Genomic DNA, 13,253 nt, shown 5'->3' on the forward strand with positions numbered 1-13,253 from the left:
TTTGGTATATCTTCCTTGGAGAACTGTATGTTCATGTGTATTAATGTCCATTGCGCATGTTTTGAGTTAGTTGTTTATCATTTTAAAATGAATTGCGAGGGTTTTCTGTGTATTATGAATACTATGCCTTTGGAAGGAATATGATTTGCAAATGTTTCCCTGTACTATGAGGTATGTTTTTACTCTCTTTGCAGATCTGTTAATGAGAACAAAAGTGTTTTACTTTGGTGATGTCTGTTTTTTCCTTTTTTTTCTTTTGTTCCTTTTACTCTTGGTTTCATGCCTAAGCAAGTGTTGCCAAGTCAAAGGTCATGAAGACTTGCCTGTATGTTTTCTTTTAAGAGTTCTATAGTTATAGCTCTTACTTTTAAGTCTTTGAGGCCCTTTAAGGCATATGCTATGAGATATGGATCTAGTTTCAATCTTTTGCATGTAGCTATCCAGTTGCACCAGCACCACTATTAAATAGACTGTTTTTCCCCCATTGAATGATCTTGGCACCCTTGTCCAAAATCAATTCACTAGGCTCTAAACTGTAATCTATTGATCTTTATATCCATCCTTCTGCCAGTACCTCATTGTTTTTATTGTAGCTTGTTAATAATCTTTCAAGTCAGGAAATGAGTCCTTCCAGTTCCTTATTTAGAAGATTGTTTTGAAATATCTTAGTTGTTTGGGGTCCATTGCAACTCCATATGAAAAACTGAATGGGAGCATTCTCTTCCCTTTCTCTTTTCTCTCAAATTAAAAAAAGAGAGGCCAGTGCTGTGGCATATCTGTTAAAGCTACCGCTAGTGATGCAGGCATTCCATATGGGGGCCAGTTCAAGTCCCAGCTGCTCCCCTTCTGATCCAGCTTCCTGCTGATGTGCCTGGGAAAGCAGTAGAAGATGGCCCCAGTACTTGGAAGGAGACCAGGAAAAAGCTCCTGGCTCCTGGCCTTGGACTGGCCCAGCTCTGGCCATTATGGCCATTTGGGGACTGAACCAGCAGATGGAAGATTTCTCTCTGTCTCTGTCTCTCTCTCTCTCTCTCTCTCTCTAACTCTTTCAAATAAATAAATAAATCTTTCAAAAAATAACAAAAAAAAAAAGAAGAGAAATATTTCTGGCTTCAGAGATTGGATCTTGACTATGTTACTTCCTTGTGGTCTGACATAGGGCAGATCATTTTGTACACCCTGGATTCCTCATGTGTAAGATGATCAGTTTATCCTGGTTTTCATAGGACTTTCTTGGGTTTTGCACTAAAAGTCTCACATTCGAGGAAACCCATCAGACCCAGGGAAATTAATCATCTGTGAGGGATAGGTAAAACCACCAAGCAGAAAGTGTTTGTGAAGAATACAAAGAGGATACAGGGAAGCACCCATGACACAGTTGGGTTCCATAATTATTATTTATGTTTGTGCAGGGAGCATATTTCAATATGGGGAATGATGCACCTAAAAGCTAACACAGTGACTTGTAGATGTGCTTCCCTGAGGTATATGAGAGCATAACCTGGGAAGTTTCCTGTTAGCTCTACTTAACCATTTTCCCAGTTACCCCTCTGGAAACATCGCTGTGTGTCAGATTCCTATATGCTGCAGAGACAGAAACATCACCTACCTCTATAATGACGTACCTCATTCCTTCCTGGCCCTGTTCATTGCAGACAGCCAGAGCTATGTCCACTACAATGTAAAGACACGGTAAGTGGGTTGAGGGGGAATCTCTACCTATAAAAATGTCTCTCTGTGGGTCATGGTGCAGGCAGAGGTGGTACCTAGGAGTCCCTAATTAAAGGAAGGGCCAAGAAAAGTCCAAATGTTTCAAAATGCAATGTAGCAGGACTGATAAGTGCCTACAGGAGCACATGTACTTTGAGGCCTGGCTCTTCCTTGCAGGAACCAGCCAGTTAGAAGAACAACTCCCCAGATCCTCTCTACCTCTTTCTTTCTTTTTTTTTTTTTTTTGTCTAAGCCTCCATCATCTTCCCTATAGACTCCTATGGTAGCATAATAGTGTTAAGGAACTATATTTGCCAGGGAAAGAGACTGCTTGCAGGGCCCCACCACTTCTCCAGCATGGGACAGTCTCCCAGCCATGCCTATATGTAGCTTGTGGTGATGGATGGCATCCTTCTGGCCTAGTGGTGACTACTCATTTCTGTGTCTCTCATAGATGCCCATATGTCTTGGTTTTGGATGAAGAAGGTGGGACCACCACTGACCCCAAGGGCTACGTAGTACACAAGTGGAGCTGGACTTCTAAGACAGAGACTTTGCTCTCCCTGGAATATATGGTAGGTGTGAGTTATTCAAGAGGAGTGCTGGTCAGTACCACTGCTCCATGGACGGCTTTGACAGCTTTCCATGGGCTGCTAAGCATCCAGAGCCAAGGGGCTATCTGTAGAACAGGAGTCCTTCCCCTCAACAAGCTTATAATCTCATTCTGAGCTTCTGAAATTGATGAGTGGTGGTCCAGAGTTGACTGAAGTGATTTTTTTTTTTCAGTAGCTCACACCAGCTATTGGCTTCTGTACAGGTCTTTCTTGGCAGTAACCTTTCTATTTAATTTTTATTATAATATGTTTTACATTTTAAAGATTTATTAAAGAGAAAACTTGTATCCACATTCAATCCCTAAATAGTGTCACCAGCTAGAACTGGGTCTGGCTGAAGCCAGGAACCTGGGAACTCAATCCAAATTTCCCATGTTAGTGGCAGGAACCCTACTGAGCCATCATGGCTACCTCCAGAGGTCTACAATAGCAGGAAGCTGGGATCAGGAGCCAGAGCTGAGTATCATACCAAAGAATGCCAATTTGGAATGCTGGTGTCTTAACTGCTAGGCCCACTCCTTTGTTAAAAAAGTCCCTTATTTTATGAAATAACAGTTCTCATGATTGATAGCTTCGTTTTTATTGCCTATATACAGTTAAAATAAAAGCAATTATATATTGATCTCCCTAGTTATTGTTCTTAGAAATTTAGTATCTATAAAATCAAAATATCCAAGAGTCAGTGTAGCTAGTAGATACATTTTTACATTCATTTGGTTATTCATAGTCATTCATCAAAGGTTTAGTAAGTAATAAATAGTAGAAAATTACTAATATTGCATGACTTAATAAATTTAATTAGTAAAGTTATTATGTACTTTTAACTTCAAGTCAGAGTTTCTCATTATTTGCACTACTGACATTTTAGAATGGAATTTTCTTTGTTATAGCTGTATACTGTAGCAGACCACTCTCATGGGATGCTGTATGCCAGTAGTTTTTGTTCTCGCAGTTGTGACAACTAAAAATATCCTCAGACATCAGCAATTATAGCTTCTTGGGGGCTAAATTGTCCCTATTGAGAAGCTTTGATCAGAGGACAGAAAGATAAACCAAATGCCTGAAGGAAGTCAAAAGTCTAGAGGAGTAATAACAACCCGGGTAGACAAGGAGGAGAGGAATGAGAGAGGCACAAGCTCATATGGTTGGAATTCAGAGAAGGACCACAAAACAAAGAATCCACTTAATGCTGGCTTGAGATTAAGACCCCAAGGTAAGATCTTAAAGTCTGTAGTGGACCTCCAGCACCCTGCGCCTAGCCTCCTGTCTCATTCCCATTCGGTTCATCCTCTTCATGGGCGACTGGATTCTCACCCTTGTACTCTGACTCCTTTATCATGAATATTCGTGAATGTTCAATCCCTTGAACATATCTCACCATTCCTACCCCCTTAGTGTGAAATATGCCTCTTCCTTTCTGCCAACACATTTCCTTCCTTCAGCATCTTGCTCAGACTTCCTCTCTTCCATAGCACCCCAGCCCACTCCCTTCTCTTTTTTCTCGCAGTGCCCACAATTTGGATTAGTTGTTTATTAATTATTATTGACCCTGCCATGAAGATATTCTCAGCTTTCCTGCATAGCAGGATCATGTCTGGGACTTTTTAAAAAAAATTACAGATTCTAGGTACAACTGCAGAGAGATTCTGATTCTGTTGGTCTGTTTTGAGTTGATTTTTCCTAGTCTTCACAATTATTTTTGATGCTTGGTCATGTCAGAGACCTCCCAATCTAGGGGTACATTGTGTTGTTTTTCTACTATGTGCTTTTTCTTAGCTGTCTAAAAATTTTCTAACACAAGAATGACCAGTCGGTGGAGACAGGCATCATGTTGTGTGCTAGTATGGCCAAGTAGAGAGAGGACTGAGAGAATCTGAGAACTCAACTGCTAGTGCCAGCTTTGCCAGATTCTGACTCTGGGATTGTGTGCAACCAACCACTCAGCTTCTTCAAATCTTGTGTGTCTCATCTGCACAAGGCAGGCCATCAGACCTGCCCTTTTTGTGCCTCATGCTACTTTTGTGAGAATTAATGAAATCAAAGTGGGGAATGTGGTGTGGCATCACTGAAGTGTTTTAGCAATGTTGTAGGTTCACTGTTGTATTGCCTGGACCCACATACAGAAATGCACAACAGAGACCTGTGCATTTGTAACATGAAGGTGAGTGAATATGATTCAGGAAGATAGAGGAAGGATGGAAGGGAATTCTGGTGAGAGCAGGAAGCATCTGTAAATGTTTAGAGTTGGGGCTGAGTCTAACATCTTTAAGAGTTCACAAGTGAACTCTTGTGAAAGGTAAGACCAAAGATGCATGTGCTGACTGCTGAGGGCAAGAGGCATTGCGATTGGGTTGAGGAGTTTGTACACTGGTTTGGAGACAGTAAAGGACAGGGTTGTTTTTTTTTTTTTTCTGTTTGTTTGTTTCCGGTTTTGTTTTTTACCCAGATATTTACTCTTACTGTGTTCTTTAACCTTACTGAAAATCACAGTTTCATTCTGATATCATTTCTTAACAGCCTGAAGATCTTCCTTTGGCATTTTGTGGAGTGCGTATCTGCTGGCACCAAATTCTGTTTTCTTTCATGTTAAAAAATCTGTTTGTTGAAGAGTATTTTTCCTGCTAGATATGTAATTCTGGGTTGACTTTCTTCTTTTCCTGGCAGCATTTTGAAAATTATTTTCTACTATGTCTTCCATAGTTTGTGATGAAAAGTCTATAAAAAAAGTCTAGAAAAAAAAAAAAGAAAAGTCTATAGCAATTCAAATTGCTGTTAATTTTCTCTAGCTAGTTTAAAGATTTTGTTTTTCCTTTTTGTGTGTTTGGTTTTCTAAGTTTGATTATTTTTTGGTGTTTGCTGGGCTTCTTAAAAACATAAATTCATCACTCCCAATTTGGCAAATCTTTAAATCTCATTTAGAAAAAAACTGTTTAATTCTCTCTCTCTTTTTGGCTCTTTCTCTTCTATTACTGCTACAATTATACATATTTTGTAGTTTTGGATATTGTCTTAGAGGTCTCTGAAGCTCTGTTATTTTTTGTTGTTCAATTTTTTCTGTTCAGTTTTCAGATTGGGTAATTTCTTTTTGTCTGTCTCCAAATTTCTTGATTTGTTCTGTCATTGCCATTGTGCTATCATGCTAATCCTGTGAAATTTTAGGATTTTAATGATATACAGTTTCATTTTTATGATTTCCATTTAACCATTATTTATTTTCTTCTTCTTGCTGAGATTCCCTATTTTATAATCAATTATGGGTATATTTTCCTTTACCTCATTGGGCTTTGTTAAATTAGCTGCTTTAAAGTCCTTGTCTGAATATTTAACATCTGGATTGTATCGGACAGGGCTGGACTCTGGGTCATTTCTGACTGGCCTCTTCTGATTATCTGTTGTCTAAAGAATAACCCCTACTTCACTTATTCTTTGCGTGTCAGGTAAGTTTATGTTGTAGGTTGATGTTGTGAGGTCTGAATTCTGAGGTATTTCTCTCAAGGGTACATATTTTGTTAATGTTTTTTCAAACAAACAATGAAATTCATTAGACTCAAACCATAAACTGCATCTCCTAAAGTAGGAAGAAACTCAATATCACAATTCAGTTTTTTGTTTGTTTTCTTAGCACTAAGCTCTCTTGTGTGTTTGTCTGGCTCATGCATGCTTCAGAGATTGACCAGCAATGTGGAAAATTCATATACAGAATTGTAGGTTCTCTTTTTTCTGGCTCTGTCCCTTCTTATTTCTTTCCATACTTTCCTGTGACCATGGTTGCCTAATGTTCTGTCTTCTTGATTCTTTAGACCATAGAGATTGTAGGTATTTGGCCAGGACTGAGACTTGTTTTCTTACTAAAGCTGGGAAACTGAAACTCATCCAACACTACTTCTTCTTTTTTTTTTTTTTTTTAAAGATTGATTTTATTTATTTGAAAGAGTTACACAGAGAGAGTAAGGAGAGGTAGAGAGAGAGATAGGTCTTCTATCCAATGGTTCACTCCCCAGATGGCTGTAATGGCCGGAGCTGTGCCGATCTGAAACCAGGAGCCTGGAGCTTCTTCCGGGTCTCCCACGTGGGTGCAGGGGCTCAAGGATTTGGGCCATCTTCTACGGCTTTCCCAGGCCACAGCAGAGAGCTGTATTGGAAGCAAAGCAGCTGGGTCTCAAACCGGCACCCATATGGGATGCTGGCACTTCAGGGCGCTAACCCACTGCACCACAGCGCGAGCCCCCAACACTAGTTCTTTAAGTTTCAGCTCCTCTTCATACTTGGCCTGCTTTTGTTTACTCTTCAAAACCTTTTGGATAGTTGTTTGTTTGTTTTTTTTTTTTAATTTTTTCAGGGTTATAGTTTCAAGTTTTCATTGGGAGCATTAGCCTGTTAGGAGATGACTCAGCTACATTGGGAATAGAACTAGCTAGTCAGTTTTCAAGCTGAGAGCTAAAATGCTTGGTCTAGATTTGAGTGGAAGGGTGACTGAAGAGGGAGAAACCAGTGGATGGGCTGTTTGGAGACACTAGTTATGGACTTGCTAACTAGACGTGACTAGATTAAAAATAGTAGGAGTATCTTTACACAGTCATTTTCTTTTTTTTTTTTTAACTTTTATTTAATGAATATAAATTTCCAAAGTACGACTTATGGATTACAATGGCTTCCCCCCCATACCGTCCCTCCCACCCACAACCCTCCCCTTTCCCACTCCCTCTCCTCTTCCATTCACCTCAAGATTCATTTTCGATTATCTTAATATACAGAAGATCAGCTTAGTATACATTAAGTAAGGATTTCAACAGTTTGCTCCCATACAGAAACATAAAGTGAAAAATAATAGATGATTTTTTAAATGATGATGAAATCGGATCAGACCTATTGTCATGTTTAATCCCAGTGAGAGTCAAGTTGGAAATTGATAATTTCTTTTTTTTTTTTTTCAGAAGATCAGCTTAGTATGCATTAAGTAAAGATTTCAACAGTTTGCACCCCCATAGAAACACAAAGTGAAATATATTGTTTGAGTACTCGTTATAGCATTAAATCTCAATGCACAGCACATTAAGGACAGAGATCCTACATGAGGAGTAAGTGCACAGTGACTCCTGTTGTTGACTTTACAAATTGACACTCCTGTCTATGGCATCAGTAATCTCCCTATGCTCCAGTCATGAGTTTCCAAGGCTATGGAAGCCCTCTGAGTTCTCCGATTCTTATCTTGTTTAGACAAGGTCATAGTCAAAGTGGAGGTTCTCTCCTCCCTTCAGAGAAAGGTACCTCCTTCTTTGAAGACCTGTTCTTTCCACTGGGTTCTCACTCACAGAGATCTTTTGCCAGAGTGTCTTGGCTTTCCATGCCTGAAATACTCTCATGGGCTTTTCAGCCAGATCCGAATGCCTTTAGGGCTGATTCTGAGGCCAGAGTGCTATTTAGGACATCTGCCATTCTATGAGTCTGCTGAGTATCTCACTTCCCATGTTGGATCACTCTCCCCTTTATTTATTCTATCAGTTAGTGTTAGCAGGTACTAGACTTGTTTATGTGCTCCCTTTGACTCTTAGTCCTTTCATTATGATCAATTGTGAACTGAAATTGATCACTTGGAATAGTGAGATGGCATTGGTACATGCCACCTTGATGAGATTGAATTGGAATCCCCTGGTATGTTTCTAACTACCATTTGGGGCAAGTCAGCTTGAGCATGTCCCAAATTATACATCTCTTCCCTCTCTTATTCCCACTCTTATGTTTAACAGGGATCACATTTCAGTTAATTTTCAACACTTAAGAATAACTGTGTGATAATTACAGAATTAAACCAGTCATATTAAGTAGAACAGACAAAAAAAATACTAAGAGGGATAATGTATTAAGTTGTTCATTAACAGTCAGGGCTATGCTGATCAAGTCACCGTTTCCCATAGTGTCCATTTCACTTCAACAGGTTTCCTTTTTGGTGTTCAGTCAGTTGTCACCGATCAGGGAGAACATATGGTATTTGTCCCTTTGGGACTGGCTTACTTCACTCAGCATGATGTGTTCCAGATTCCTCCATTTTGTTGCAAATGACTGGATTTCGTTGTTTCTTACTGCGGTATAGTATTCTAAAGAATACATATCCCATAATTTCTTTATCCAGTCTACCGTTGATGGGCATTTAGGTTGGTTCCAGGTCTTGGCTATTGTGAATTGTGCTGCAATAAACATTAGGGTGCAGACCGCTTTTTTGTTTGCCAATTTAAATTCCTTTGGGTAAATTCCAAGGAGTGGGATGGCTGGGTCGAACGGTAGGGTTATATTCAGGTTTCTGAGGAATCTCCAGACTGACTTCCATAGTGGCTTGACCAGTTTGCATTCCCACCAACAGTGGGTTAGTGTCCCTTTTTCCCCACATCCTCACCAGCATCTGTTGTTGGTAGATTTCTGTATGTGAGCCATTCTAACCGGGGTGAGGTGAAACCTCATTGTGGTTTTGATTTGCATTTCCCTGATTGCTAGTGACCTTGAACATTTTTTCATGTGCCTGTTGGCCATTTGGATTTCCTCTTTTGAAAAATGTCTATTGAGGTCCTTGGCCCATCTCTTAAGTGGGTTGTTGGTTTTGTTTTTGTGGAGTTTCTTGATCTCTTTGTAGATTCTGGTTATTAACCCTTTATCTGTTGCATAGTTTGCAAATATTTTTTCCCATTCTGTCAGTTGCCTCTTCACTCTCCTGACTGTTTCTTTTGCAGTACAGAAACTTCTCAATTTGATGCAATCCCAATAGTTGATTTTGGCTTTGACTGCCTGTGCCTCCCGGGTCTTTTCCAGAAATTCTTTGCCTGTGCCAATATCTTGAAGGGTTTCTCCAATGTTCTCTAATAACTTGTGGTGTCAGGACGTAGATTTAGGTCTTTAATCCATGTTGAGTGGATTTTTTACACAGTCATTTTCAATAAAATAAATCAGTGGTGTCTGTGCATGGACTACAGGAATAGATGAGAGGGGGTAATTTTAGATGATTCTATGATGGAGTTTGTGTTTGGATAGAAACAGAGAAGTCACTGAGATGATCAAAGGTTGATAATGGTTTTATTTATTTCTTTATTTTAAATGTTTATTTGAAAGACAGAGTTAGAGGGAGACATACACACACGGGGTGGGGGGGGTGAGAAAGAGAGAGAGTGAGAGAGAGTGCTAGCGCTTCCATCCACTGGTCCACTCCCCAAAAGACTGCAATGACTGGGACTGAGCCAGGCCAAAGCCAGGAACAAGGGTCCATCTGGGTCTCTCACATGGGTGGCAGGGGCCCAATTATTTGGACCATCTTTCACTGCTTTCCCAGGTGCATTAGCTGCAAGCTGAATCAGAAGTGGAATAGAGGTATTCAGACTGGTGCTAATATGGAATGCCAGTGTCATAGACAACAGCTTAACACACTGTGCCATAATGCTGTCCCCATGATGCTGTTTTAGATGTGTAGATTTGGCTCAATGGCATATCATTTTGGACTGTTGTGACATGAATCTTGATCTAGGATGAGAGATTGAGGATGATAGAAAAGACATGAGGGATTGAGTTAATCTCAGGAAGACAGGCCATAGCTGAGTTAGTAGAACATCAGTGTATTGGGGGCATCTAGAAAGAGGAAAATAAACTGGCCATGGAACAGGGATAGTAAATAACATCTATACCATGCTGAACCACAGACATGTTTTATTCAAATAAATCTGCCCAGTGCCTTAAGAGAAAGATTTGGGGGGCTGATGTAGTGGTGTAGAGAGTAGTTACCACTTATAACACTGGCATCCCATGTGGGCACCGATTCATGTCCTGACTGCTTTGCTTCTGATCCAGCTCCCTTTTAATGGCCTGGGAAAGCAGCAGAAGATGGCTTGAGTGTTTGGGACCCTGCCACCCATGTGGGAGTCCTGGATGAAGCTCCTGGCTCCTAGGTTCAGCCTGGCTCAGCTGTGGCCATAGTGGCCATCTGGGGAGTAAACCAGCAGGTGGAAGATATCTCTCACTATCTTTCCCTTTCTGTAGCTCTTACTTTCAAATAAGTAGATAAAACATTTTTAAGAAAAAATTTAAAAAGAGAAAAATTTTGTTATTGTCCCTAGACACAGAGAAGCTAAACAATTTCCATATAGTTGCTCAACTGACAATCCCTACATTGATATTTTAGTTCTGTCTTACTACAGAGCTTCAGCTCTAGAACCCTGGCTCTATACTACATCTCTAGAAGGAGAAGAGGAGAGAATACAGTTTCTCTCAGCCAAGGGTGAGCCACAGGTCTGAAGATGTCAAAAGACTAGAGAAATCATAGTTCATATGTTTAGATGGTTGCTGGAAGGGACTAGCATCTAGACTACAGAGGATAAGGAAGATAATCAGTGATGATGAAGTTGATTGTGGGCCTCTAGGCCAACCACTGGAGCAGCAGAAGGAAATGGAAGGAGAAAATGGGCAAGCGTTTTGTCCTGGTCCAGAGGAGCCCTGGGGTGTGTGTAGGCAAGGGGATATTGCAGGTCAGGGCTACCAAAGACCAGGAGAAGCACAGCAGTGAGCACTGCACACCAAGGCCCTTGGGTGGGGCGGCTGTGCAGAAATAACACTGTGTGCATGAAAACCACGACCTGCTCTGCTGCCTCCTGACAGTATGTGCTCATGGTGGGCAAGGGCCTTTCAGGCCTCCGAGCTGCTTCCATCATTTTTAGCTCATCTGACCCTGAAAATAGCCTTTCAACTATTTGATGTTGAGGAATTTGAGATTCAGAGAAGCTAAATGACTTGCTAACAGGAGGCAAAACAAGGACTCACCCCTAGGTCGCAGAGTTTTCAGTAAGGAGTGAATTGTCTTATGGGCAATTGACCCTCCCTTGGTTCCTGTCTGGGGTTGCTGAAGAGGAAATCCCATCCTATTGGAAGTGGTGAAGAAGTAGCTCCCGGGGCCAGCACTGTGGCATAGAGGGTAAGGCCACCACCTGCAGTGCCCGCATCCCATATGGGCGCAGGTTTGAGTCCTGATTGCTCCACTTCCAATCCAGCTCTCTGCTGTGGCCTGAGAAAGCAGTGGAAGATGGCCAAAGTCCTTGGGCCCCTGCACCCATGTGGGAGACCTGGAGGAGGTGCCTGGCTCCTGGTTTCAGATCGGCACAGCTTTGGCAGTTGTGGTCAACTGGGGAATAAACCAGTGGATGGAAGACATTTCTTTCCCTCCCTTCCTCCCTGCCTCCCTCCCTCCCTCCATCTCTTTCCCTCTCCCTCTCCCTCTCCCTCTCCCTCTCCCTCTCCCTCTCCCTCTCCCTCTCCCTCTCCCTCTCCCTCTCCTTCTCACTCTGCATCTCCATAACTCTGCCTCGCAAATAAATAAATAAATCTTCCACAAAAAAAGTAGTTCCTGCCCCCTTTTCCATCTGGCTTTGGCTCCTCCTCATGAAGAGTAGTGATTCATTTAGTGACTTTGGGAGAAGGGACTGAGATGTGTGGCTCAGCCCTTTCTGGGTTCTTGTCATCTGCCCACCTACCTGCAAGGGAGATGCTTGTTGGTGCTGCCCACCATGTGCTCACCTTCCCGCCTGCTGGACTGTGCTCCTAGTCAGGCCTGCTGCCTGAGTATGTTCATCTGTCCAGTTCAGGGAAGAGGGCTAGCTTCTGATCCAAGATGCATCTGCAGTCCAGCTTTACCAGAACAGAAGCTGATTCCCCTGCCTGATACCTGTGTCTCTTTCCCAATTGGTTCCATGCTTGGGTTGGAGAGGGAAGGAACAGAGGTATGGATACATCTGTTACTATCAACGGGAAAGAGTATACAAATCTTCAGCCCAAGCCCAGAGGTGTTTTGTGTTTTGGGGTGGGTCAGGAAGGAGTGGGAGGGACAAGGGACGCAGGAAACTTAGAGTGCTGATTTCTTCATCTGCAGGTGAATGAGCAATTGAAGCTAACAATCCTGGGGAAGGACTGCATTATCGTCACCTTCACCTCCCTGAATGAGACAGTAACGCTCACTGTATCATCCAAAAACTGTCCACACAGGCCGCTGCACAACAAATGGGTAAGGCAACGCTGATCAGGCACCGGCTCAGCCCCGAGGTGGGTCAACATGGGCTGCCCTTCACATCTCAGGGTGGGAGGTATGCCTACCCCCAGCAGCCTCCCATGTGAAGATCCAGGGAAGACAGAACAGGAATGGACAGATGTGGAACCTGAGTAGAGAATGCAATTGCTGATGGCTGAGGAAATCAGGGGAGGCATTCTAGAGAAAAATCAGACCCAATTAACAATTGACTCTGTAATCAGCATCTAGGTCTGCATTACCACTGAGATACCCCTGTGTTCAGAGCAGGTCATAGGTCAGATTCCTTGGGAAACAGTCTTGAGAGTAGAGGTAAATGCACGGGAGTTTGTGGGAACTGCTCCTGGCAATAGCCTTATTGAGGGTTTGGGCACCGAAATGACCAAGAGGATCCTGGGGGGCTACACTGGTGCATCCACTCCAGAGTGAAATTGGAGAGCAGCTGAAGCTCTGGAGAGGCTTTTATCTATCCAGTTATTCATGAATTCAGCAAGATTTTTTGGGCACCTTCTGCATTACATGCACTCATTCACAAAGAAGACCAAGACCCAGTTGCTGCCCTGTAGGAGGTTACAGTCTAGTATAGGAATGGAGGAGATAGTTTCCACAGAACTCATTACTTTTCAAAGTGCTAACTTCTTTGTTGCAGCTTCATAGAGCATAATGGGAATCCAAGGCAAGGGACAATTTTGCCCCTGGGCATCAGGGAAACCCTCTAAGGAGGGGACTCCTGAGTCAGGTTTGGGCTGGTGTGCAGGAATTCACTTGGCTAGGAAGGAAAAATGTGGGTTCCAGGAAGAACACCTCAAATCAGAGCAAGTCCTGATTATCACTCAGCTAGTCAGATGGCTCCTCAGGGAGCATGTAGCAATCATCCTTCC

General features: G+C 42.2%; 1 protein-coding gene across 1 annotated transcript in view; it reads left to right on the forward strand.

The window, feature by feature from the left end:
• Window positions 1-13,253, forward strand: part of LOC100359295 (uncharacterized protein C3orf20) — a 79,736-nt gene that overhangs the window by 35,267 nt on the left and 31,216 nt on the right. The window contains exons 7-9 of the mRNA XM_051852573.2: window positions 1,543-1,692; window positions 2,165-2,285; window positions 12,220-12,351. Of these exons, the coding sequence (XP_051708533.1) occupies window positions 1,543-1,692; window positions 2,165-2,285; window positions 12,220-12,351 (403 nt within the window). The remainder of the gene's footprint in view (window positions 1-1,542; window positions 1,693-2,164; window positions 2,286-12,219; window positions 12,352-13,253) is intronic.

Source organism: Oryctolagus cuniculus, chromosome 10 (genome assembly GCF_964237555.1).
Source record: "Oryctolagus cuniculus chromosome 10, mOryCun1.1, whole genome shotgun sequence".
NCBI lineage: Eukaryota > Metazoa > Chordata > Mammalia > Lagomorpha > Leporidae > Oryctolagus > Oryctolagus cuniculus.